General features: G+C 44.6%; 1 protein-coding gene across 1 annotated transcript in view; it reads right to left on the reverse strand.

Moving 5' to 3' along the window:
- Window positions 1–27921, reverse strand: part of RBM39 (RNA binding motif protein 39) — a 1247463-nt gene that overhangs the window by 25572 nt on the left and 1193970 nt on the right. Inside the window, exon 15 of the mRNA XM_044090163.1 lies at window positions 4613–4718. Coding sequence (XP_043946098.1) covers window positions 4613–4718 — 106 coding nt within the window. The remainder of the gene's footprint in view (window positions 1–4612; window positions 4719–27921) is intronic.

Here is a 27921-nt window from a genome sequence, read left to right on the forward strand (position 1 = left end):
GTTACTGTGTGGTCGGACCTTAACTGCACCAACAAGGCATTAAATCATCCCAGTATGAAAACACCTGGAATCCTTGCAGTCCTCAGGTGAGCTGCTACCACTGACAGGCATTTGGTAAACACCAGGGTAGCGATGGCGAGTCCGAACGGCACTGCACTGAATTGGCAATGACTGGCTCCCAAGTAGGAAGCTCAAATGTCTCCTGGAGTAATTGTTAATCTTGATAAGATAGTATGCATCCTGGAGATTTATGGCGCACATCTAGTCATCCTGGGGTAGAAAAGGCAGAATGGTCTGAACCGTGACCACCTGTAACTGTGTACTGAACAGACTGATCCAGAATGCTGAGATCCAAAGTTGGTCTCCAGTCCCCCATTTTCTTTGGCACTAAAAATCTTAAGATCTGGACTCTTTCTCGTCTGGGGAACTTCTTGGATGATTCTTTTCTAGCAACTTGTTCATTTCTAGCGCTGCTTCTTCCTTCTGATTAGGTGGAACATCTGAGGTGGATAGAAAAATGGTATAACATAACCTCTGCATATTATCCTCCACATCCATGAATCTTTTGTAATTTACAGCAGGTTCTCTAGTATAGAGATAAACTTCCCCTGACCGCCTCCAGAGAAGGACAGCTGGGCCTTCTTTCAGGAGTACTGACAGGATCTGTCAAAGAAACTCTCTCTAGATCCTGGTTAAGTGGACCACCTCTGCCACAGGGCTGGTGTCTTCCATGTTTATCCACTGCCCAGGGGAACTGTCTCTATCTGGATCTTGGAAGGGACCCAGGGATTTTTTTAAACACATTTTTCGTCTGCCTCACTGGTTCCTAGAAAAGGTCGGTTTAGGGGTCGAAAAACTTACACCCACAACAGGCATGGTTTTTCCTTCATACACAAACCTAGTGAGTGTGTCTTACTCTGGGTCCAATTAAGGAACTTCCTTCAGAAGCAGCACTAATAAATTAAGATTTAAAGCGTCCTGCAAAGTCACACAAGCGCATCTAGGCATGCCATCTGATGGAAATGCCTGAACGTGATACTGCATGGGAGATGAGACTCAAGGATGAGTTTGAAATGGACTGAAGGTTAGCCAACTGCGAGGGAACAGTCTTCTCTGCTCAGAAGATATGCTCCCAGTGAGGGATTTGCCAAGTTCCTTAAATCCCTCGGGAGTCTCATGAGGTGTGCCACATTGGCGACCAAAGGGCAAAGGTCACTAAAGCATAGACATACTTCCTAAATTTGTCCAGCGTCCTAGATTGTTAGGCAGAGGAACTTTGTTTTGCTAGATCCTTCTTTGTTGCTGCCGCTACGACCATGGCATCAACTGGAACTCTCTTGCACCATTATGTTCTGTCCTTCAGTGGTGCAAGGATCCTACGTAGTCTTTTGGGGATATGCTCAATGCTATCAGGCTCCTTCCGCACCTGTCAAGACACCAAATCAATGAGCTCATCGTTAGGGGGAGTCAGCCAGGAGATAGACAGGCTAGCTCCAATAACTTACAGGATTAAAGACTCCTCTTGGGAAGGGTTGTAGGAAGACCAATCACACCTTTGTTTTAGGAGTTCCAGGATATTTCCAAATGAGACTTCACTGGGTGGTGATCTTGGGGACCCTTCCCCTCATCAAAGTTGGTATCTTCTGTGACAGACACATGTGGAGAGTCCAACCTGCCTCCTTTTACATCTTTTTCTAGGAATTTTTTTCAGTGGGATGCTCTGGAGAAGTGCCAGAAAAGATTACTATATCCTGTTGGGTGTAATGGAGACTAGTTTGGGCAGGCTGCCCCAGTGGTATGGTTGGTTAAGGCTGTAGAAGAGTTGAATGGAGATGGGTAGTTGGAGTCAGAGGAAAGAGAAGTCTGAACTCTTGGAACAGAGAAAGCTCTCTCCACTACCTTAAAAACAGAATGCCTTGGACAGAAGGAAACTGACTGCTCCAATAGGACATGCTTATAGACCACAGCCTCCCTCTGCCCCGAAAGAAGACTACTCAAGGAGGAAAGCTAAGCTATCCAGCTTTGAAACAGACTCCAACACCCTGATCTGGCATTGAAACTAAGGCTCTAAGAATTGTCCAGCTCCTAAGTGCTTGGCACATGCCCACTCACAGCTGATGCCAGAATAGAATATACCAGTATCTTTAGATCTGATGTGGATTCAGAATCTTCAGATCAGAAGCTACAAACCAATGGTCAGACTGGGGAAGGAGCCAATAATGGGGGAAGTAGTACTGATAAAGGTCCCTGAACCCAATCTGGTTGAAGTTGGAAGAAACCCCATTTGAATCTGCGTTGACAGCAATTTCCTCATCATCCTATCCATATCAGCTTCTGTCAAACTCTTGGAAGACCTTAGCAAGGATGCTGTTGAAGATGGTCTGGAGTGAAGAGGAGCCTGTGACCGTTCTAAAAAGGGGGGAAGTGAGCAGAGATAAGTCAGGATCTGGGAACAGTTGCTGCAATTGTATCAGAGGGGATTTTTCTGGTCGAGATTTCGGATCCAAAGAGGTTGGACTCAACACTTCATGTTAATTTGAAAGGAGGTTCAGATACCAGAGCCAAAGTAGTAGTTGAATCGTGAGAATGTTCTCAATTCTTTTTGAAGGGAATTTCCCCTCTTGTCAGGCTTTTTGAGTATTTGAGCCCCAGATAATGTTGATGCAGAGGGGAGCAAACCTCTTAAAATGAACTTGTTTCTCCTATCGATTAAAGCTCTTTGATGGAAGTCCTTACAAATATCAGAATCAAGGTGTGCTGGGCCCTAAATGGACACACATATATGTGCATCAGATAACGGAAATTTATGGCTGTAGGCTGTACATTTCTTAAAACCAGAAGGTTTCTCAGACTTTTTTTTTTTTTTAAAAACAATTCATAGAAAAAGTTTTTTTTGTTAAATAAAAGGTAAGAGGGAAAAATACCAACTATGGTAATTAAAGACATACTCAAAAGTACAATAAATGGAGTATATCAGCGATAGTAATCAAGAAATACACAAAGGAAAATTTAAAGCAGTAAAAAAAGAATATAAAGGAGGGAAGACAGCGCTAGAGAGACTGAAATATTTTAAAGGCTATAAATTTTAACTCGCAAAGAAATCTCTATATTCAAGAGTATACAGTGATCACGTCCACACACTAAGGCAAACGAGATCTGGGTATGTTAGGTGACTAGGGGATCAAGGGTAAGGGAGGAGCTCGAGAGTTTGAGTTCCACGAGCTGGAAGAAGTGGCAGAGTTGGATCTGAACCAAACAGTTGAGGAATGAATGAAAATTACATTGGATATGAAAATTTCTTGAGAAATAAATTACTGGCTAATAAATACATGCAAGTTTACAGGCTTGGGTCATCTTCCTGCATATTTCTTTTAAATACATCAAACCACATCCACAGATTTATGAGATTAAGGTCCTAGCAAAACAAAATTAGTAAAGAAAAACTACAATTTGATGCAATACAAAGATTCAGATCTTATAGATGAGCTGTCACCCACTTACTACGCATTATAAATAAAAAAATCTGGACAGCACCAGTTAAACACAGTGAATGCAGCAAATGCATTGTATAGCAGCACACAAGTAGCAATTGCTTTAGTAACATCCATCCTTCTTAAGCAACATTAAAGAATTAGAGTCTCCCCACTCAGTTCTTATTTACATTTGTTTACTAAGGCAGAGCACTGATCAAGCATGACTAATTGCAGTGACAGCCAGACTAAAATTACTACAACGTAATAAGAAAATACAATACAAATGCAATACAGCAGCATTGGCAAAAACATGTCTATACTCATACAACAGCAGTGAAATTACTAAGATTGTGAATGTCCACTTACTTTGCCACAGCAGAGTATGGAGGCTGTTGATATGTGGCCAAGTTATGAGACATTTAATGCAAGCAGAATAAAAGGATGAGGGGATCACTTCAGACAGGTTTCATTCCTGCTGTCACACAATCATCTTAACAAAACAAAACAGCCTACTCTGCATTCTGACCACTAATGTCTGACAAGTTCTAACTAGATATGGTACCTTGTCTCATTTAGCTAATGTCATTACATGTTTGCAATGAATAACCTTTTTATTAAAGTTGTGTGTGAATTGCTTAAAGCAGTTTATTATTACTGGTAAACAGCAGCAATGGAAACATGTCAATTTTTTTTAAGATGTTTGTGTACAACTGTGTATATTTACATTGCTACTTAAAATGCACTGTTTTTCACTGCCATTTTACTGGTTTATTGAAATGTCCAATTAAATTATTTAATATACTACTGCTTACAAAAGTGACATTTTAAACTATACCCCCCCCACCTTGATTTTCCCAGAAAACAGACGCGTGTGTTGAGGAGCCAGTACAGATGATCTCTGCAAACTTTTCATATCATACTGTAGATGGGGGTAGGTACAATAAAACACAGCCTCACGGTTGATGCCTACTCGAATAGCAACACTAAAAAAAAAATTCTGCTGCTCTCTTCTAGCACCTGTGCATCACAAGCTGAAAAAAAACTGAAAACTAACATGACAAAACTTGCACCAAAGTGTCTACACAGTTACAAAATAACTGGCAACAATTCTTAAAAAGACTTTTCTTGAAAATTCTTACCTGAGGTGAACTCTTATCTACATAGATGTGTACAATTCCCCCATGTTTGTTACACTCCTCAATAACATCATCTTTAATCTCCTGGTCCCAACCATGCTCATCTTCACTGTAAAGCAAAACATTAATTAAACTTATTACACTTTCATTAACAATGTGTAAAACATTCCTCAATTCTGAAGCAGTACAAATTAAGACAGCACTGTGAAGTAGTCTAACAAATATACTGACAGAGTACCCTCTATAAGAGGTCTGTTTGGCTGGTTTGATCCTTTCATTAAATCAGAATTCAGCATTTTTCTGTTTGGTAGTTCCGATGGTTTGGCACGGCTACTCGAGTACCATGAAACAAAAAAAAGAAGTTATGTACTCACCATAACGTTCCATCTGAGTGGGTAAATTCATGTGTCTGCAACCTGTGGGTATCGGATCCGACCTTGGATCCGAGCCGGCAGCTTTACCTAGCTAAAGATCCGAGCTCCTAGCTCCTCCCCTACCCATAATCCCCTGCAACACATCCCCCATCCTCAGATCGAGTTTTTCGAGGGTCTTGTGGAGTGCCTATAGGCAGAGGCCAGTAACCTACTGCCTAACAGAATGGATAATCCTCTCCTGGTTAAGAAGAACAAAACTGGTTAGGGGGAATGGGGGGGGGGGGTCCGTTGCAGACAAATGAAGTTACCCACTCAGATGGAACGTTATGGTGACTACATAACTTCTTTATCTGAAGTGGTTAACTTCATTTGGTCTGCAACCTGTGGGACAGAGTCCCCAGCTACCTAGAAAACCTTGGGCGACCCTCAAGGAAGATTATTCCGGAGCACTGCGGAGCCAAAGGAAGCCCTACTCCTGGAAATCAAATACAATTTATAATGGGAAATGAATGTATGAGGAGGAGGTCCAAGTAGCTGCTGAGCATATGTCTATAGGGACTCTAGACCAAAACGCAGCCGAGGTAGCTATGGATCAGGTTGAATGCGCATGGATTCCCAAAGGAACCGGTTTGTTGGAAGCTAAATAGGCTTGGATGATGCATTGTGAAATCCAGTTAGCTAATGTCACTTTGGTAATAAGTTTGCCTAAAGAAGACTTGGCAAAGGACACAAACAAATGAAAAGACTTACGGTTAGCTGCTGTCCTGTGCAGATAAAAACGCAGTTGTCTATGCACATCTAATTCGTGCAGTGTGTATTCCCCCTTTGTTCTGGAAATTGGGAAAGAACACTGGCAGATTAATAAACTGATTAATATTTGACTCAGAGGCTACCTTAGGGAGGAAAGAAGGATTAGTCCTGAGAGAAACTCTGTCCTTATGAAAAATTAGATAAGGGGGTTTCATACAGAGGGCTTGAAGCTCAGCCACTCTCCTGGCCGAAGTTATCGCAACCAGGAAGGCTGTTTTCAAAGATAAAAATTTTAACTGAGCTGACGCAGCCGGTTCGAAAGGAGGGCCTGTCAAAGCCTACAGGACCAGTGTTAAGTCCCATGGTGGAACCGCAGACTTAACTGACGGTTTTAACAGGAAAGCACAAATTCTGGTGGAAGCCAGTGATCCTACCTCATCTCCAACATGAAAGTGGGAGATGGCTGCCAACTGTACTTTAACCGTAGATGCACTGGCTCCCTGATGAAAGATATGGGACAGAAATTCAAGAATCGTCGGAATAGGGACAGTAAAGGGATCCAAGCCCCTGTCTTTGGCCCAAATGGAAAAATGTTTCCATTTACTACCGTAGATCCTTCTGGTAGAAGGTTTGTGTGCTGCTACCAGAATGGCTTTAACTGGTGACGAGACACCGGGAGTCCTTGCTACTAGCGGAACTGGATCAACCAAGCCGTGAGCTTGAGGTCGCCCAGATTTGGGGGTTGTAATCCCGCAGGGTGAGAAATTAGATCCGGGATGGGATCAAAGATCCAAGGAGGAACTAGACTGAGACCGCAGGTACGGGAACCAGATCTGGCGAGGCCAGAATGGGGCTATGAGGATTATTTTGCTCCCGAACCGATGAGCTTTCTGCAGGTATTTCGTCATGAGCGGAAGCAGGGGATAAGCATAAAGGAGACCAGGGGGCCAAGCATGAACCAGAGCGTCTCTGGGGCTCTCCCCAATTGGGGGAATTACAGCAAAATATTCACTGCACTTTGTGTTTGCCGGGAAAGCAAGGATCGTAGCAAGGTAGACCCCATTTGAGGAAGATCTGTTTTGCTACCAACGGGTTTAGAGACCACTCGTACGGTGCGAGGATCAGGCGACTTAGCGTGTCCGCTATGATGCTGGTCCGGCCCGGAATGTGCATTGCTACCAGAAAGCGGTTGGTGGAGATCGCCCATTCCCAGACTCTCATGGCCTCTCGGCAAAGGGGATAAGATCTGGTTCCCCCGTTTGTTGATGTACCCGACTACCGCCATGTTGTCTGACTGAATTGCAATAGTACCCGGAGGAAGAAGGTCTTGTAGGGCTTGCAACGCCAAAAGCACCGCCCTCATCTCCAGGACATTGATATGGAGAACAGTCTCTGAAGGAGCCCACGTGCCTTGGACGGTTCTGCCCACAGCATGCCCCCCCCCACCCGAGGTGAGAAGCGTCCATGCTCAACGTGGCTTGGGGCTGAGGCATGACCGTCTCCCCTCTCGTAGCTCCTGAGAGTGCAGCCACCAGAGAAGGGAGTCCTTGCAAACCCTGCTCAGGGGAATCGGGGTGCTCAAGGGGTGCAGTAACAGTGACCATTGGACCTGAAGAGTCTATTGTAGAATTCTCATATGCAGGCGCGCAAAAGGTGACAGATGGCTGCCGCCATGGAGCCCAAAGCTCTCAGGACTAATTCCGCAGGTGGGGCTGAAGGCTGGAAAATTGCCAAAACATGAAGAGACAAATTGCGCAACCTGTCTGTTGTTAGAAAGGCCTTGGAGTGACATGTATCTATTTTGGCCCCTATAAATTCCAGAACCTGCACAGGATGAAGGAATGATTTTTGAAGGTTCACAGTAATACCTAGACGCTGAGTAAGAGCCAGGGTATAATCCCTGGCCCAGCAGAGCTGATGCCTGGTGGAGGCAGTGAGGAGCCAGTCGTCCAGGTACGGAAAGACCCGAATGCCCTTAAGTCTCAAGTGGGCTGCGACCACCACCATGACTTTCAACAACCTGGGGGCTGAGGTGAGGCCGAACGGAAGAGCCCTGAACTGAAAATGACTGGCTCCCAGCTGAAAGCGGAGGAACCTCCTGGATTGTCTGTCCATAAGAATGTGGTAGCACGCATCCTTGAGGTCTATGGAGCACATCCAGTCGTTCTCCCGGAGAAAGGGGAGAATAGATTGCAGGATGACCATCCAGAATTTCTCCTTGGGAATGAACAGGTTTAGAGATGAGAGGTCTAGGATAGGCCACAGTTCCCCCGTCTTTTTTGGCACTAAAAAGAACCTGGAGTAATTTCCCAATCCGGACTGGCCTGGGGAGACGGGTTGGATGGCCCTTTGTTCTAACAGCTTCGAAACTTCCAAAGCTGCCGCCTCCCTTTGATCGGGTGAGACATCGGGGAGGCGTTTCATAGGAGGGGGTAGACTCAGAAAGGGAATGGAGTAACCTCTGGATACAACTCTGAGCACCCACCGATCCGTAGTAATGGACTCCCAATTTTGGAGGTGCTCCAACAGACGCCCCTGACTGCCTCCAGAGAGGGACAGCCAGGTAAGCCCTCAGGGCTGTTGCGCGGGCCACTCAGAGAAAGGTTCTCGGGACCCGAAATTCCTCGGCCCCCCTCTGCCTCTGGGTTGGCGTCCACCTTGTCCTCCTCTGCCTCTGAAGGACGAGTGGAACGAAGCGGGACGGGACTGCTGTGATTTCTGGAATCACATCATCTTTTGTCCCCTCTGGTTCCTAGAGAAGGACCGTTTGGGATTAGAGAAGCCGATCCCGACAGCGTCTTCCCATCCTTTTCGCTTTGGACCAGCGTGTCGTGGATGGTCTTGCCAAAAAGCATAGAACCGTCAAAGGGCGCATTAGCAAAGGACACCTTGAAGGGTTCAGCAAAATCGCAAAGGCGGAACCAGGCATGGCGCCGCAGAGCGATGCCTGCTCCGCTGGCTCTAGCTGCTCCCTCCGTAGCATGGGAGAGTAGCTGCATAGATGTATTAGTAATAGACTTCAGAGTGGCCATGCGAGTCAAGAAGATGCACTTGTCCTCGTCCGCCATGGACTCCGGGGGGGGGGGGGGCTCCCGCGTATTCCTTAATCAAGTCTCGCTGGAGCCTGATAACATGTGCCATATAGTTCAGCGCCCTCACAGAGAAGGTAGCTGAAGCAAACATCCGCTTTCCAATGCGGTCCAACGTCCGAGATTCCTTATCTGGAGGGTGGACCCAGGAACTCTCCTGCGCTAGTACCTTCTTGGTGGCAGTCGCCACCACCATGGCATCCACTGGAGAACCTTTTGACCAAGCCATCCTATCAGAAGGGGGACTAAGTACCTTGTCTGGCCTTCTGGGAATCGGCTCCACGGTATCAGGCTCCTTCCAAGCTCTGGTGGTAATTAAGTCCACCAGGGGGTCAGCCGGGGGGGACACCCAAGAAGTAGATGGGCCTGCAACGAACGCATCCAGAAACACAGACTCATCCGAGGAAGGTTTCTGGGCAGACCACCCTCCTCTGATTCCCAACATTTCCATGATGTCTCCAAAGGAGACATCTTCAGGGGGTGACCTTGGGGAACCTTCCCCTTCCTCCAAATCTGTGTCCTCTGTCAGGGACTCAGGGGAGTCCAGGTGCCTCCTTTTGCACTTCCGTTTGTGAGGAACCTCCTCGGTGGGGCTATCCGAGGAGTGCTCACCCACGGGGTCCTGTTTGTCTAAGGGAACCAACTGGAGCGGCGATGCAGGCTGTCCCTGTGGCCGGATGACGGAGGACAGGCCCAAATGCGTAGGGGTGACGGATGGATCCGTAGCCCGGACCGGGGATCTGGAAGTCCTCGACAGCACCCTCTACACTACATCAAACGCAGAGGGTGAACCGCTCTCCCCTGGCTCCGAGAGCAGCCCCCTTGGTGCCGATGCAGGGTTCGGCGTCAAAGCAGTCGGACCAGAGAGAGAAATGTGCTCAGACCTAAACGGCGCCCAAGACAACTTTCCCCCCACGGATCCGACGGTCAGCTCTCAGCCCCGAGAGCTCTGATCTGACACGCTCGAGGGCATAGTCGAAGTAACCAAGACTATCGGCACCGACGAATACCCAGGTCCGAAACGGCATGGATCCGAAGACTCCGAAACCAGGTCGGAGAAGGAGCAATCGGGGTGAAGAAAGGGGCCAAGCTCCCCCCCGGAGGGGGGGGGGGGGCTTGGAGCACCCCCATCTGCATCTGAGCCTGCAAGAAAAGATGCATCATCCGGTCCAAATCAGCGTTGGTCAAGCTTTTAGTGGATCTGGAAGAGGTTGCCGAGGCGGGCCTGGAGGGCTGCCTCGAAGATCTCGAGGGAGACCGGTACTCCTCTTCCGGCTCTGGGGAAAAGCAAGGAGAGTGGAGCCGAGAATGAGGAGAACCAGAGACCCTCTTAGTGGGACTAGCTGCTTTAGCTGGCGGGGCCGAGGGATGAGACTCAGCCCTTTTGTGCCTATGCCGGTCCTTGTCTCTCTCTTCTTCTCCTTAGAAGAGGAAGAGTCCCCCTCACCTTGAGCAACAGAGGGAGTTTGAGTCCCCACCAAGGGAGGAGGATCAGAAGGCACGGAAGCCGCAACCGGTGCCTTAGAGGGAGAGGAGGAAGAAGAATCCGGGGGTAACAACCCCGCCAGGATTTGCTTGATCCTCCTATCCCTGATGGCCCGGGGGTTGAAAGCTGCACAGACCTGGCAGCTGGTGGATAAATGGGCCACCCCCAGACCAATAACGCACTGAGTGTGGCCATCGGCTGGGGACAGCTTATGACCACACTCAGTGCATTTAGAAAAAATGGCTTTAGGCCCTTGAGCCATAACACTACACACACACACTAGGGGGAGGGTGAAAATAAATGTGAAAAGAATTTACCACAAAAAAGTTATAAGAATACTATACCAAGCACATACACACAGAAAAAGTTAGGAAAAAAAAGCGATTTTAAAGTTTTTATAAACTTGAATTCTCTCGCCCACGCCAAGAGCTCGTCTCTAGAAGCTGCTGAAAGCCACGGCAAACTAGATCTGAGGATGGGGGATGTGTTGCAGGGGATTATGGGTAGGGGGAGGAGCTAGGAGCTCGGATCTTTAGCTAGGTAAAGCTGCCTGCTCGGATCCGAGGTCGGATCCGATACCCACAGGTTGCAGACCAAATGAAGTTAACCACTTCAGGTCGAAAGTTATGAACTTACCATAATGCTGCATCAGTGTTGTCATATTCTGTCTCAACCTGAGTGTTCCTCTGATCAGACTATCATACATTAGCCATACCAAGATTTTCAGCTCCAAAAGCTTAACCTCTTCACTTACAATGCTGCACAAGCCTACTACTTCCGAGATGTCTTGACTTCCACAGCTTTTCCTTCCACCTTGCTGGCCACTGGATGTCATAACAGAGGCATAATCCAATGCCATATTCTGAACTTTCTTGCTCTGGCTGGTAAAATATGTCCTAATTTGTCTTCAGCTGCACAGTACAACTGGACTGAAAGAACTTATCCTCAAAGACAAGCATTCACCCACAAAGACCCAGTCTGCCTCACTATGTTCTAGGCACGCTAGTGGAAATGAGAGGAGCAAAGGTGAAGGTGGTATCCAAGCCAAACTCAGGACGGCCAAAGCAGGACAATGGAAGGGCTGGTGCAAAGGAACAAGGACCGCAACAGTGAATATACCTAAATGTCTACGATTATGTTAAATTCCTAATACAACAGGGCCACATTTTTAACATTTACTTTTACACTCATCACTTCTAGAAAGACTCCAAGAACTAAAGGAACAGTGAATGGCTGCCTCTGTTTGGGCTGTCACAGGGGGTGTCCAAAAGGTGTCCTGTGGGATACAATTCAGTCCTCCAAAGTATTTTCTATCTGTCCCGAGTCATGTACAAAAAAATGCTTTGATTATGCACATGCATGGTGGACAAAAAGTGGTCCTCCCCCACAAATCTTACCAAGTACTTTAAGTAGCCCCACAAACGAAAAATAGCTGGACACCCCATGGGATAAACAGGGCAGCAGACCTTGGGAGAAAAGCTGTGGCAAAACCCTGCCTGGGATGATAAACCCAAATCTTAATGCCTGGAAAATGTGCTGATAGAGAACCCTGTAGCCACATCTAAACCAACTGGGTATCAACTCCTCGAATGAATGGTACTGATGGCTGCTGTGGCTCTACAGAAATGTGCATTTCCAAGAAAAGAGTAAAAAAAAAATCATAACAGTAAGCAAGCCATTTTGGTAAGAGTTTCAGATATGTTTTTCCTTGCCTTTTACACAAAGGAGAAAAAAACGTAATCTAATCTTTAGACGCCCTTAGTTCTGTCAAGAAAGAATTTCAGCTGTCAACTATCTGGAGGTTTTTGAAACAACACAAGGTGAACAGCCTGATTTAAGCAAAGTACTGTGGGCATAAAAATCAGGGTTGATGTGCAGATTTATGGAAAAATCAAAAACTTTTTTTGCACATTAAAGCGCGCAGCTCAGAAATTCTATCAGGTGTCACAGCCATTAAAAAACAGCACATCTCCGGGAGAGGTACTTTAAGGGAACTGAAACAGTACATACAAGTCTGATGTCTCATGAAGGAGAAATTTTCTTTTTGGGTGGTCTGAGACAGAAAAACTTTACTGTCAAAACGAAGCATAGGCCAAGATCCAAATGAAGGCAAGCTGAAACAGTTGGAACATGCACCTTCAAAGAAACAAGACAGCCCTGACATGTAAATGTCAGACAGACAGCAGTGAAACAGTCTAGCTGAATCAGTTCAACTCTGCAGTGTGCGCCTTCCTTGTGTTTGGTTTTCTAGCCTCCCTTATAAGCATCATTTTCTCTAAAAAAAAAAAAAAATGTCTGCATGGAAACAGTTCAAAAGCATCCATCCTGTCGCTCTGTTTTATGAGCTTGGGATAAAAAAAAAAGAACTTCTGCTTCAAAAGGTCCACTTACTGAGGTAACAAACAAAGACTCTACCCCCTTGGTAGGCTTAGGAGGAAAAGTTCATTGCATACAAGCTTGCCATAATAGTAGAGGCCAACTAAGAAGAGTGGGATTCCCTGCCAGCGAAAGCAGCACTTCCCAGCCAAGACATCAATGTCACACCGTATGCCTGATATATGACCAAAGTGCACCAAGGCAATGTGGCACATAAGGGATGTAAAGGTACAAAGTACATCAGGACCTTCTTGCCTCAGACCAAAAAGCCGCCATGGTAACTAAGACAAGAGTCTGGCACTGGAGGAGGAAAGTGTGCAGAATGAGGCAAAACCACCTGCAATATATAATAAAATCTCTAATACAATTGTGACAATCATTAAGTTCCCCAAAAAACAATTTCTTGTCCTAATTGTTGCCAGGACAAATGATCTCCCAAGAATGTTAGAAGACCAATTTCCTTATGGATATTTCAAGTGACCTGTTAAACAAGTACTGAAGGCTGTTGACCAGGAGTGACTAAATTTAGTTAAGGTAAGAAAATAATCTTTATCTAGTGATACCAAGTCTGCAGATGTACAATAATTAACCTTTTGTTTTAGATCAATAGGCATCTCCTGGACAGACAAGAGGAGAAATCCCACTCCCTACAACAGGGTCTCTTCACCCAGACACATCCGGTATTATCCCCCAGTAAAACTATGTGCCCTCGTACAGATAGTTTTCCCATGCGTGTTCAAGACATTTGAACAGCCAAAGAGGATATGGCTGACCACCCATTAGTGCTGGCTGAAAGGACTAAACTAGACGACACCAAAAAGTGAGTGGTCTAAAGTACAAATGACCTCTGCAGGTCCTCCAACTACTGGCTTAGGCACACTCAGCCTGCTTAGTTGGCAAGGGCTATCGGGTAAGTTGCGTTTTCTTTCTCGGAACTGTGGAAGATTAACTAGCAGAAGTGGGTAGTTATCCAGGCTGTAATGGAGGAGGATTTGTTGGATGTGGCTAAGACTGCTATCACTTGAAAGGTAAGCTGTCAAAAGCCTAAAACAACTGGCAAACTTACCCTTATCCCTAAAGGGAAAAATCCCCAAAACACAGTAATGCAGAAGCAATACAATAAAATCCTCTCAGAAACCTTAAGTAAAATTACTCTGACAGAAAAATAGTGAGCAAGATGTCACTGAGTGTACACAAGCAGTATGGCCTGTAAAAACACCAACAGTACACTAAAATCATATCAGAACCGCATTAAAGTATAATTAGTCTGAAAAATAAAAAGCAGGGTAAGCTATCACAGTGTGAAAATAAGTATTGCAAGCCCTGTAAATGCACAAAACTACAATCCTTTTAGAACCCTTTAGAAGTAAAAATAGTATTTGATAACTAGCCCGATATTTATGTAAAGTGTTATCTTAAGCACTATATGCCCTGTAAAAGTCTTAACTGTACACTAAAATCCTGTCAGATGTACACTAAAATCCTGTCAGAATCCCTTCGAAGTAAAATTAATCTAACCAAAAAATGGCAAACTGAGTTAGCACAAACATTACATGCTAAGCACAAGCAATACAGTAACATGCTGCCATACTTCTTAGCAGTAAGATTTAATCTAACAAAATAAAAGGCAGGCAAGACATCATAGCATGAACAGAAGCAGTACATTCTCTGTTACCCCTGCTCAAATTAATAATGCTTCTGTTAAGTTCTCTACAAAACATTAAAAGTTGACAAATGGTTTGTTTCTATAAATCAAATAAGCCCCCCCCCCCCAACTAGTCAAAACTAAAAATAGTGGTCTCAAACAGAAAACAGGCAGTAAATAAGAAATACCATGTTTCTTAAAGGGACATAACATGCATACTGAAATAAAAATTTTCACATACATACACAAAAACACGACACATTTATATATTAGACACTATCTCTATATAGCTCTATTCAGATCTATATAGATTGATATATATCTAATCTCTCTCTCTCTCTCTATATATATATATATACATATATATATATATATATATATACACATATATATACATATATATATATGTATATACATATATATATACACATATACATATATATATATATATATATATATATACACACACACATACACACATATATATATATATATATATATATATACACACACACACATATATACATACACACACACACCTACATAAACACATCTATACAATTCACCCCAAAAGAGACTTATCTTTCAGACAGTATCTGCAAGGCTGGCTGCTGTTCTTTTAAAGCCTGTGAGCAGCTCAGCTTCCTCATAAGGTGGCAAGTGCTGAAAATTTCGCACTCTGACTGCTGCTAATTTTTCTTCAACACAGCTGACCAATCACCAGTCAGAGGGGAAGTGAACCAGAGCTTTTGAAAGCCAGGTAGCTGCTGTGTCTCAGTCAAGACACAATCTATAAAGTCTGCTGCAGCAGTGGGAATCACCACCACCACACCATCTGAGCACCACGTGAACAAAGACCTCCTGGTTTAACATCCACTCATAAGGGTCTGAATTTGTCCCGCTCAGCCAGTCCACAACTGTGCTCAGCTCTGAAAAGATACGAGCAGCACAAAGACTTTGTTGCTTTGCCACTTCTCAGACTGTCACTGCTAGTGTGTAGAACTGGTAAGCTCAAATTTCCCACAATCCACTTGCTCATGTGTCACATTACAATTGTATTGTTCGTTATAACTTGCAAGCTTCCTTCTGTCCTTAGCTTACTGAAGGCCCTTAAGCAGAACTAGGATTTCTTTATGTTGGGGGTCTCCATACTTTTGGCTGATCTGATTGGCCCACCACTGAATTTATTCTGCAATAAATGGTAGGATGGGAGTCTCTTCTAGGGATTTAGGTGTTGGCACAACATACCTCAGGTGACAATCTATTTTTTGTATGTGTAGCAAGGCACTGGGGACTATCAGGATGGTGGAAGCTATGAACTCCAGACCTTTGAGAAACTCTCTGGCTGTGACCTGCTTCTGCATTACTTTATTCAAGAATTCTTGGAAGCCTTTCTACCTTGTCCAGTGGGAGGAAAGCCTTCAGGGCAGAGATGTCCATAAGGGATCTCCGAAAGAACACTATGCGTTGACACTAAGCATGACTTCTGAAGGCAGAGGGTGAACTCTGAGCACAACAGATTTCTGGTGAAGGCTAGGACCACATGAGCACTTCTCTGTCGAGGCTGCCTGGATCAGGCAGTCATCCAGGTAGGGAAAAAATGGCTTCCCTGCAACAGGGTATTGCCAGGGATAGGCACTTAAAAATAATTAATGAACTGGCAAGCTCAAGGGACAATGAAGTAAACAATGCCTGCTTCCAAGCAAAAATTCCAAGGGGGCATTTGAGATCTTTCTGGATAGGAGAAATGCACAATCAATCAACTTTCAAGGTCATGGGTTACTAACTGTACTCCTGAATGGAATAAAGATAGTAGTGATGAAGTTGCTGATCCTTGAGAGGTCTAAAATAGGCCTCCAGATGCCTTACTTTGTTGGGACTAAGTCTGGAGTAAAAAACCTTGCCCTGCTGAGGAAGGGGGTCACTTGTACGACTCCCCTCTCTGTGTGAAAAGCTCTGAGATTCCTTCTATTATTTAGGGCCCTGAGGAACACCTGGAAAGTGAGAGTCTGGCAAGTGCAGCCTGAAACCTTCTCGGATTCTATCTGATCTTTAAAATACCTAGCAGTTTGAAGTGATTTTTTTCACCAAGAGGAAGTTTGTCCACTACCTTATGGGAGAGAGGTAGAGGAAGGGAAAGTGCAATAAAGAGTGACAACTGCTTTCTATTACCATGCCCTTGAGACCCTCCCCATGCTTTCCTCCATCATCCCCATGCCAGCTCTCACTTTCTGAAATGAACCCTTTCTCCTTTTGATTGCTTCCCCTTAGAATGCTTATGGTAGAAAGGGCAACGTTTGACGGATATCCGTTCATATCTGGGCATGGAAAGGGATTACCTCATCCACTGCATAAGCTTACTCCTTTCTTCTATTTTCCTTCGAAACATCAAAGACGGGGCAGTGAGGAGTTGTGGTTAGACATTTTCCAGTAAGGGTTGTATCCTTAACCAGGCATGTCTTCTTATAACAAAAGCCAGTGGTTTAGCTCTAGATGCTGTACCTACGGCATCATATACCCATATGCAATATCTATCCAGCTGGGAAGCGGTCTGGGAGAGTGAGCTCCAACTGTTTTACCTTATGCTACGTGTCTAACACCCCCCCCCAATCCTTTGGCTCATGTAGTCCAAGAGAGCCAAGAAGGAATTTAGTTGTGTAGATTTTACAGCTCATAGTCCAAAAGGACACGGAAGCAGAAACACAAACTTTGACAAACCTATCCAGGGCCCTGCATTTATCATCTTTAGGTAAAGAGCTAGATTAGAGGGACTAATTCTGGCTCATTACCTGGGTCTACAGATAACACTGCAGAATAAGCTACTGGATTTTTGTAAAGGCATTTGTGGATGTCTAGCAAACTTTAGAATCTGTATGTTCTTCTAAGAGTAATGGACTAGGAATTTAGGGGCCTGGGATACATACAGAAAAGCACCTTACAATGTGTGTGTGTGTGTGTGTGTGTGTGTGTGTGTGTGTTTGTGTGTGCGCATGCGGTAGCGGGGGGGAGAGACGTGCGAGGAAATACAGTGCCTCCTGGTAAGAGTTCTATGGTCTTCTCTTTACAGAGAAGGGAACAGGGCCCTAGAGGTTCCTGGCCGGGTTACTTGGCCTGCAGGGTAGTCAGCAGGACTTGAGCCAGTTTAAACTAACCCTCCTTGGTCAACCTGTGTGGAAGGGAACTGAGACTGCCCCCTCCAACACCTATTCTGAAGGAGTTTTGTAACGGACTTTTGAGGGTGCTTGCTTTCTTTTCAGAGTCTTTTTGAGGTGAAGGGCGCCTGCTCTAAGAGACTAGTACTGATCACAGGGCTGGAGCAATTCCATACAAAAATAGACCATCGCTTCCTTCATAAAAACTTTCAGGGTGTCACTTTCCCTTTCAGAAATAATTACGAGGCTCTTCTTTGCCCCTTGTAGACAGGGTGCCTTGGGAAGGTCTGCGCCAAAAGTCACTCTGTGAAGAAGAGCCCAGCTCCCAACCATGACTTGACTCCAAAGAGGAATCACCAGAGGGCTTGGGAGGCAGACATGGCCTGCTGGTTTGGGGCTGTGAAATTGCTTCACATGAACCAGTCATTTCAGTCCAAGTGGGGACCTGGGACATCTAGTCTGTCTTCTATGTCCATGCACAACTTGTCCATCCACTTCTTGAGAAGGTCAAAAGACGAGATGATGGGAAGACATGGCAGAATGAGCCAAAGCATTAAAATTTTTGCAGTCCATGACCAGGCTCAGAGTACACACTCTCCTCCTAACAGTTTTGAGTGTAAACTCTTGACAAATGTTCCAGATTTGCACATAATGCGCTGAGCAGGGGGACCTACAGTGGATATAAAAGTGTACACATCCCTGTTAGAATGCCAGGTTTTTGTGATATAAAAAAATGAGACCAAAATAAATCATTTTAAAACTTAACCCACCTTTAATGTGACCAAATGCCTGTACAACTCATGTGAAAACCAAAAAATCTGTTAGAGGAAAAAATAAAAAACGTACAATAAGCTGGCTGCATAAGTGTGCACAGCCTTAAACTAATACATAGTTGAAGCACCTTTTGATTTAATTACAGCAGTCTTCTTGGGTATACACCTGCCATCAATTAAAGAGACTGATTAACCCCAAATAAAGTTCAGCTGTCCTAGTAGCCTGCTACAGCAAAAGACATGGTTCACAGGGAGCTTACAAAGCTTCAAAGGGATCGCATTGTTGAAAGGTACCAGTCAGAAGTGTACAAAAAAAATTTCCACAGCATTGGATATACCATGGAACAGTCATCAAAACGTGGAGAAAATTTGGGAACAGTGATGTTGCAAAGAAAGTACAGCTGAGCACACTTACCATAAATGTAGATGTTCGAGTGTATTCACTGTTGCAGTCATTACATTTGGGTAATCTACTGGCAGGTTGCCCTTAGTCGGCCTGATAGTCTTGGGTCCTGCGTCGGTTGCTGTCCCTTCTTCCATGACGTCAAGTCAAGGGTATAAAACATGCAGCAGACGCCATTACATCAGTTTTTTTGGCCCCAGATGTCAGGTGCCCCCCCCAATGGGGAGCCAAATATTTAAGTAATTAAAAACACAAAAATATACCTCCAAACAAAAGCAAATACACCAAAAAGGTTTTTAAGCATAGTAAAGGTAAGAAGAGACATAGTAAGAGAAAAAACAGAGGGTTGGAGGCAGGGTAACCAGGACTGCAACAGTGAATACACTCGAACATCTACATTTGTGGTAAGTGTACACAACTACACTATATTCTTCGTGTTTCACTGTTGCAGTCATTACATTTGGGTAGATTCCCAAAGCTATGGTTGGGAGGATGGATTTATACAGCATTAGGACCAGCTATAAGGCCCTGCAGGACAGCAGAGGCAAAGCCAGCTCTGCATTTAGAGAAGAAAGGTAAATGGTAATGTTTGGTGAACGTATGAACTGAGCTCCAGGTAGCAGCTTCTAGAATGTCACTGGTAGGAACACCTCTGAGAGAGGCTGTAGAAGTAGATGCAGCCCTGGTGGAATGAGATCTGATCCCCTGGGGGATAGTTTTACCATGGTGCATATAGCAGAAATGAATACAATAGCTTATCCATTTGGAAATAGATTGCTTTGAAATAGCCTTTCCCTCTGCCCTTGCAGCAAATGCCACAAGTGGTTGTTCAGATTTTCTTTGAGATTTTGTCCTGTTTTAAGTAAAATCTAAGTTGTCTGTGTACATCCAATGAATGTAGAATTCGTTCCCCCTTGTTCTGTGGATTGGGAGAGAAAGTTGGCAAATGAATGGTCTGATTAAGAGCCACACTGGATACCACCTTAGGCGTGAAGGATGGAATGGTCCTGAGACACCCTGTCCGCATGAAAAATAATGAAAGGCTCCACTGCCATAAGCGCCTGTAATTCGGAAATCCTTCTAGCTGAAGTGACTGCTAAAAGGAAAACTGTGTTTTCCAGGAAAGAAATTTTAAGTCTGCAGTAGCAAGCTGGCTCGAAAGGAGGGAGAGTGAGTTTTTCCAATACAAAATTGAGGTCCCAGGCAGGGGTTGGAGCTCTCCTGGGTGGTCTTAAGTTTTTGGCCCCTCTGAGATACTGCTTTAGCAGAGGATGAGAGGAGAGGGGAGGTTCTGTGCTGTAATGAGCTGAAATGGCTGAGGCATGGATTTTTATGGAAGAAAAGGACAGGCCCTTGTGAAGCATCTCAGTTAAATATTGTAAAATCTGAGGAATATTGGGCACTGTTGTATTTATCCTTTGTGATCGATTCGATGCACAGAATATTTTCCATTTGCCAGCATAAGATTTTCTAGTACTAGGCCTTCTCGTCTCCAAAATGACATTACAGGTTTGCTGAGGGATGCCAAGGGTAAATTTAGGTGGTTAGCCACGCTGCAAGATTCAAAGTTTGGAGCTGAGTGTGCAGAATTTGGTTGTTCTGCTGAGACAGTAAGTAAGGTGTCTGAGGCAGGTGCCATGGTGGAAGGTGTGACACATTGCACAGGAGTGGGTACCAGTGTTGGCGAGGCCAGTCTGGAGCAATCACAATCATTTTTGGCTTGTCCTGTTTGACTTAGTAGAACTTTGGAGAGCAGAAGCAGAGGGGGAAAGACATAGACTGATGGGTTTTTCCAGCTGAATGATAGAGCATCCACTTTCCAGGCTTTCTTTGTGATGAGTTCTTGTGCAGAATTTGTCCAGCTGATAGTTCTGGGGTGAGGCAAAAAGATCTATGTCAGAACGCCCCCATTTGCATGTCAACATGTTGAAAATCCGTGGTTCCAGTTTCCATTCGTGTGGGTCCATGAGATTAGTGCTTAGATCGTCTGCCAGAGTATTCAGCTTTCCTGGCAGGAATTGAGCTTGTAGTTGAAGTTCATAGGTCAAGGCCGTGTTCCACAATACCATGGCTAGTCTGCAAAGGGGGCAAGAGTGTACACCCCCCTGCTTGTTTATGTACCACATAACTGTGGTGTTGTCTGTCTTCATCATTAATTGTCCTGGATGAAGGTAGTCCTTGAAGGCGGTCAGTGCATTCTGTACAGCTAGCATCTCCTTTTGATTGATATGAAGGTGCATTTGATTTGGGCTCCATTTGCCCTGAATGCACATCCCTGCCAGATGAGCCCCCAAGCATAGTCTGATGCGTCTGTAGTAAGGGTTTGGGCAGCAGGGGGTGGAGTGAATGGCAGTCCCTTGTTTTGGTGTCAGGCCTCTGCCCACCATAGGAACTCTAGTTGCAGGCAAGGTATGATAGAAATCATTGTTTCCAGGCTGTGACAATGTTGACCCCATAAACTGTAAGTACCAATGAAGTTTCCTCATATGCAGTCTTGCATATGGAATTAGAAGAATGCAGGAGGCCATGAACCCCAAGGCTTGCAGAATTTGTCGTGCAGATAGCAGGGTTTTTGTGGCCACCTGTTTGAAGTAAGTCACTAAATGAATTTGCTTTTCTGGCATAAGGTAAGCCATCTGGGCAGATGTATTCAGGCTTGCACCCAGGAATGTAATTTTTTGAGAGGATACCAGTTTTGATTTCTTTTCGTTTATGGTGCACCCTAGACAAGTTAGAACCTTTTTTTTACAAACGCCAGATGTTTTTGAAGAATGTCCCTGTTTTCTGCCTGAATTAGACAATCATGGATATATTTGAATATTTCTTTGCCTGCAAAATGCAATTACTGGAGCCAGGCCCTTTGTGAAAGCCCTGGGCGCAGTAGATAAGCTAAAGGGCAGTGCAGAGAACTGGTAATGCAAATAGCTTGCTTTGAAACAGAGGTATTTTCTGCAAGATTTCCTGAATGTGATATGCAGGTAAGCCTCTTAAGTCTAGAGTTGCCAACCAGGCATCTTTGCCTAGCATAGGAAGTAAGTGTTGAGTCAGCATCTTGAATTTTGGAATGTCCAAAAATGTGTTTAGAGGAGTTAAGTCCAGAATTGGACGCCATGATTTGTCTTTTCTGGGTACCAGGAAAAATCTTGAGTAGAAACATTGTATCTTTTCCTCTCCTGGGACTTGTTGAATAGCTCCCATGTTCATAGGTACGTACTAGGCTATCGGCCCAAGGGCCTACGTAAGCCTAGCCAACAAGGTTCCCTGGCTTACGCCACCCAAGAAAGTTATTTTCCTGTGCCACCGTCGAGCAGAGAGACAGATGTTATCCCCGGGGTGTACTTCCTATTTCCCATCCACTCAAGATTTTCCTTGAAGAGTGCTAATGAAGAACTTTGCTTGACATAGATGGGTAGCCTGCTCCAGAGTATGGGAAGTCTCTGGGACAGGAATCTCTCCCTCCAGCATGTCCTGTTTATTGTGGTGACAAGGTTTAGGTCCCTAGAGCGTGTAGCTCGGAGGGATTGGGATTTCTTTAGGTGTAGCATGTCCAACAGCTCTGGGTTTGACATATATGTTAGGCAGAGATCACCTCGGAGTAGGTGATATGCTACGGAGCAAAGCTGGAGTTTTTTGAGGCGGTCAGTGTAGGGCATTTGTTTGAGCCCAGTAATCCTCTGTGAGGTACTTCTGTGGCCTTTCCAGCTGCTGCAGATGTCTTGTGAGGTACATTCCAAAAGGGGCGTTGTACTCCATTAATGGGTCTAATGAGTGTCGAGGAGAGGGGAAAAATGACCTCTTTTTTCCTGGATGAGAACCATTTTATGATGAGGTGTGCCACGTTGAAGGACTTCCTGATTACTGAGGCGATGTGATTATCAAAGGAGAGACTACTGTCCACCTGGGTCCCAAGGTCACTTATCACGCATTCAGTGTTAAGTAGATTGCTGCCTATATGGTAGTTCATGGGGTACAGAATTTTTACAAACTGGGATGACACTGCACTTTTTGGCATTGAGCTTGAGGCCACGGCTCTGACACCAGACATCTGTCTCAGTGGGGCCCTTCTGTAGGATGTCCACATCATTTGGGGACTTTACTATGGCTCCTAGTTTGCAGTCATCTGCGAACTTCGTTAGCCAGAGGCCTTCTGTGTTAGCCTGTACTTCAGAGAAGTAGATACCAAACAGGAGAGGTCCCAGGACGGAACCCTGTGGTACTCCACTTGTCATTGCTTTGAGGTCAGATTTGGAGTCTGCAACTTTTACAGTGTGGGTTCTGTCAGCGAGCTAGTTAGCAACCCATCTTGTGATGTAGGGATTTATACCTAGTTTAGTGAGTTTAGCTATAATTCCAGAATGGGGGATGGTGTCGAAAGCCTTGGCGAGGTCAAGACAGGCTGTGTGAACCACCTTACCCTCATCTTCGGCTTTGGTGACTGCCTCAAAGAAGTCGATCAGGTTCAGGAGGTATGATCTGCCTTTCACGGGATCCAGAGTTTGGAGGTTACCAATGTCTTTGTTTATGGGGTTCCATGATGATACGTTTCACGGCCTTGCAGACCAGGCTCGTCAGGCTAATAGGTCGATAGTTCCCGGGATCAGTGGTGGCTCCCCCTTTGTGGAGTGGGATAACTGTTGCTATGTGCCATTCAGTGGGCACAAAGCCTGATGCGAGGCTATTATTGAACATGGTGCTTAAATGGGGAGCCAGTTCATTCAGAAGTTCGTGTAAAACGCAACCTGTGATGTTGTCCGGTCCCACAGATGCCGTGTTTTTGGCTTTAGAGAGTGCAGCTTTTACCTGTGTTACAGGGACTCTGCATTCTTCCTGTATAGATATGGGCCCTTTAGGGGGTGGGGGAGTAAAGTTAGCACTGAACCTATCTGCCAGGATGTTTGCAATATCAGTCGGTTCTGTAATTTTCATGCCTTTGTGCTGTAACTCAGAGCAGATCTGGGTGTTGCCATCGAGATTCTTGACACAGCTATAGAATGCTTGGTGGTTGTCCTTGGAATTAGTGGCGATTTTGTTTTCGTAGCTAGCTTTGGAGGATCTTATAAGGGGATCTCAGCTTCTTACTGAGGCTGACCAGGAGCTCCTCCACTCATTTTATTCTCTTTTGTAACCGTTTCTTCCCTCTGTTGTACAGTTTGTTTATGGCAGGGGACAATCAGATTGGCTTCCTTTTTTTGGAGGATAGCGTCTTGGTTCTGTTTGGGATAGCACGATCCATGCACTCATGAGACACAATACTTGTTTCTGGGCCTCTGCCCATTGATTTGGGGGCAGGTCTGGCCATCCATTTGGCATTAGCAATGTGTGGAAATTAAATCTGTATCCCTGGGATACTATATTTAAAACCCATTTGTCCTGGGTTATAAGTTACCAGTTTCTTACATGAAGTGCCAGTTTTCACCCCAAAGGGATGGCTGAAAGGTAAGTGCTTGGTAAGTGTAGAGGGAAGTCACTAAGACTGCTTACCATAGGGAGGTGCCTTGATGTTTCCAGATTTGGAGGAGGAGGCACCCCACTGTTTTGTTCTAAAAGTCCCTTGTGATTGAAACCTGGAGCCTTTGGAATGTCTGGGTTTGACTTGAGTGGCTCCCGAAGGAACTGGAAAAGACCAGTTCTTAGTAGGCCAGTGCCTACTAAATCTTGGAGGTTGCACTTGTAAGAAATCTTTCACAGTTTGCATAGATTTAGCTTTATCTTCCATCTTTTTTAAAACTTCTTCAGCCTTATTACCAAAGAGACGGTCCTGTTGTAAAGGAGCATCCAACAATTTTGCTTTAACATGATCAGGCAGAGTTTGCTCTTTGAGCCAAGCATGCCTTCTTAGCACAGAGCCAGTTACAGCAGCCCTGCAAGAGGCCTCCAAAGTATCAAAACCACATTGCAAAGTATGTTTTCCAACGTGTTCAGCTGAATGCAATAAATCCTGTAAATCTTTTATTTTACACAGTTAGAAATAAACAATTTTCTGTTTAAGCAGTCCCATGATATGCTGCTGGTATTTAAGCATATGAAATTGACAGTTTAAAGCCCTAACTGCCAAGGTTGCAGAAGTGTAAATCTTCTTACCCCATCTATCCAGTGCCCTGGAATCTCTATCAGAAGGGGTAGGATGTTTAGCAGTAGTGGCCTTAATGCCCTTGGGACCCTGAGAAATGGTTTCAGGTTCTGCAATAGGATTTTTGAAAAGGAATTTGTGGGAGTCAGGAACACTGTAGTATGTCTGGCTTACAAGGAGCCAGAGGCAGAGAGTCAGGAGCCATACTAGATTATGAAAAAACATCAACAATGTCTAGGACAGGAGGTACAGCCAAAGGCCTATGTTGAGGAAGTAGAAGAAAATCCCTAAGTCTCTTTATGATTAAGAGAAATCCTGACTTTCCCAGTGGAAATGTTCCCGTAAGGTATGTAAAGTTTCCCCAAAAGAAACATCCTGGAAACTTCTGCATCAGAGTCCTCATAAGTAGGTATAGACAAATCCTGTTCATTAGAAGAGTCAGAAGAAATAGAATCCTGTTCAGAAGATTCACAATGTCTTGCCTAGGCCTCTTAGAAGGGGGGTGGGGGGGGGGTGGCTACCCCTGATCAGAGTAATTAAATCTTCAGCCATTTTGATCATTTGTTTTTTAGGCATAAGGGCCTACACATGTGGCCCAGGTGTCGGTTTTTTAGACACAGACTTAGATTTTGTCCTTAGTTTTGAAGATGGCATCGGTCTAATATACAAAACTGTAGACCTGAAAACACCTTCAGAAGCTGGTGCCTGCACAGCGGCTCCTGACCGATGTAAGGTAGAGAGACATCTGCGGGTTCTATAACTGAAGCATCTCACGGCATACTGGACTCCGAATGGGTCTCAGTAGAGGCCTGCGAATCAGAAGTAGCAGGTATCAGGGGCTGCAAAAGCGCCTCACTGAGTACCGGTGAACTGGCGACTGGCTTAGAAGCGTCGTCAGTTTTGGACCTCGACGGCCTGTCTTTCTTTGCATTTTTTTTAGGTATTTCGGTAATCGGTTTGCTAACTGACAACATTTCTGGATAATTAAAGCGCAAGCCAAAATATTTAGAAGCAAAGATATACAGACGTTTAATACTGCGTTTATTAAATTTAGCACAAAACTGACAGCAAGGTACGTTGTGGTCAGGACCTAGGCAAGGAATACAGTACAAATGGAAATCCTTATGAGGTATTTGCTTCCCACAAGTAATGCAATTATTAACTTTTACTGACATTGGTAAGGAGCAAGAAAAAGTTTCCCCAACGAGGTACTTAGCTTTTTAGTTGAAGACTTCGGTTCTGAAACTTGAAAATGAAAATTTCGGGAGTCGGCCGACCGGCACTTCTGAACTGCTTCTGCTTAAGGCACCGCGTGGAAAGAAAGACTGATGTAATGTCGTTGGCTGCATGTTTTATACCCCTGACAACCTGATGTCATGGAAAAAGGACAGCAACTGACGCAGGACCCAAGACTTTGTTAATCAGGCCGACTGAGGGCAACCTGCCAGCAGATTACCCAAATGTAATGACTGCAACAGTGAAACACTAACATCTGGACGTCTCTCCAAAACTGATGAAAAGACAAAATGAAAATTGGTCAGGGAGGCTACCAAGAGATCTACTGCAACACTGAAGTAGCTGCAGGAATTTCTGGCAAGTACTGGTCATGCACTACATGTGACAACAATCTCCCGTGTTCTCCATATGTCTGGGCTATGGGATAGTGTTGCAAGACAGAAGCCTTATCTTACACAGATCATCCATGCCCAGCTAAAATTTGCAAAACAATACATTTAGTCTCCCAAAAACATGTGGAAAAATGTGTTATGGTCTGATGAGACCAAGGTTGAACTTTTTGGCCACAATTCCAAAAAGGTACGTTTGGCGCAAAAACTTCACTGTGGGGATTTTGTTCTTTTGGTTATGCGAAGCATGGTGGTGGCAGTTTCATGCTTTGGGGTTGCTTTTCCTAATCTGGAACTGGGGCTTTAGTCAAGGTGGAGGGAATTAACAGTTCCAAATACAAGTCACTTTTGGCCCAAAACCTTAAGACGTCTGCTAGAAAGCTGAAGATGAAGAGTAATTTCACCTTTCAACACGACAATAACCCAAGCATACATCCAAAACAAAAGAAAGGCTTCACCAAAAGAAAATTAAAGTTTTGGAATGGCCCAGGCAGAGCCCAAACCTAAAACCAATAGAAAATCTGTGGTGTGACCTGAAGAGGGGAGTGCACAAGAGATTTTCTCGCAATCTGACATATTTGGAGAGGTTTTGCAAGGAAGAGTGGGCAAATATTGCCAAGTCGAGATGTGCCATGCTGATAGAGTCCTACCAAAGATGACTGAATGCTGTAATTAAATCAAAAGGTGCTTCAACAAAGTATTAGTTTAAGGGTCTGCACACTTACGCAACCAGTTTATTGTACTTTATTTTTTATATTTTTTTCCCCCAACAGATTTGTTTTTCAACTGAATTGTACAGGTTTTAGGTCACATTAAAGATGGGAAAAGTTTTGAAATGATTTATTGTGGTCTCATTTTTATATCACCAAAACCTGGCATTTTAACAGGGGTGTGTACACTTTTATATCCACTTTACCGACCACAATTAAACTTCATCTTTCTACTGCCAGACATGAGACACAAACATGAAGTGAAAATCATCAATGGAGTAGAACAGAAAATAGCCAATTATAAAAGTGTGCCCCAGTGGGGTACTTATGGCAGTGCTGACAAGTCTGCATATGTGAACTGTGGCAAGAAAGTTCTGAAGATGGCACATGTATAAATCACACACATGCCAGCAATTCTAAAACATGCCCTGGACAACACGCGTGCTGCAGAAAAGTACAGTTGTAAGTTGAACTTACCATAACATTAGAAGTCTGAATGAGCACTGCTGCAGTAGCCTTTGCCATATAGAATATATCCTGTCAAGGATATAAGAGCTTGCCAGCTTCCAAAGCTTCAGGGCACCTTCCATGTACCCAAACTGTCAAGCAGACAAAATAACTTTGGGAGTTAAGCCCTTCAGAGTATTCCTGCTAGCAGAGGGAGGGAGACTGAGCCCTGAAAGGGTAATTCTAGGAAAAATCAAAAATAAACACCCACACCCTGGCATAAAGAACACACCAAAAACGGGGAGGGACAGGCTACTCAGAGGAGATTTGAAGACCTACTGTTATGGTAAGTTCAGCTTACACAACTGTATTACATTCTTCATACTGAACACTGCTGCAAATCTTTTTTTGG

Source organism: Protopterus annectens, chromosome 12.part0 (assembly GCF_019279795.1).
Source record: "Protopterus annectens isolate FY-2018-M chromosome 12.part0, PAN1.0, whole genome shotgun sequence".
In the NCBI taxonomy this organism is placed as follows: Eukaryota; Metazoa; Chordata; order Ceratodontiformes; family Protopteridae; genus Protopterus; species Protopterus annectens.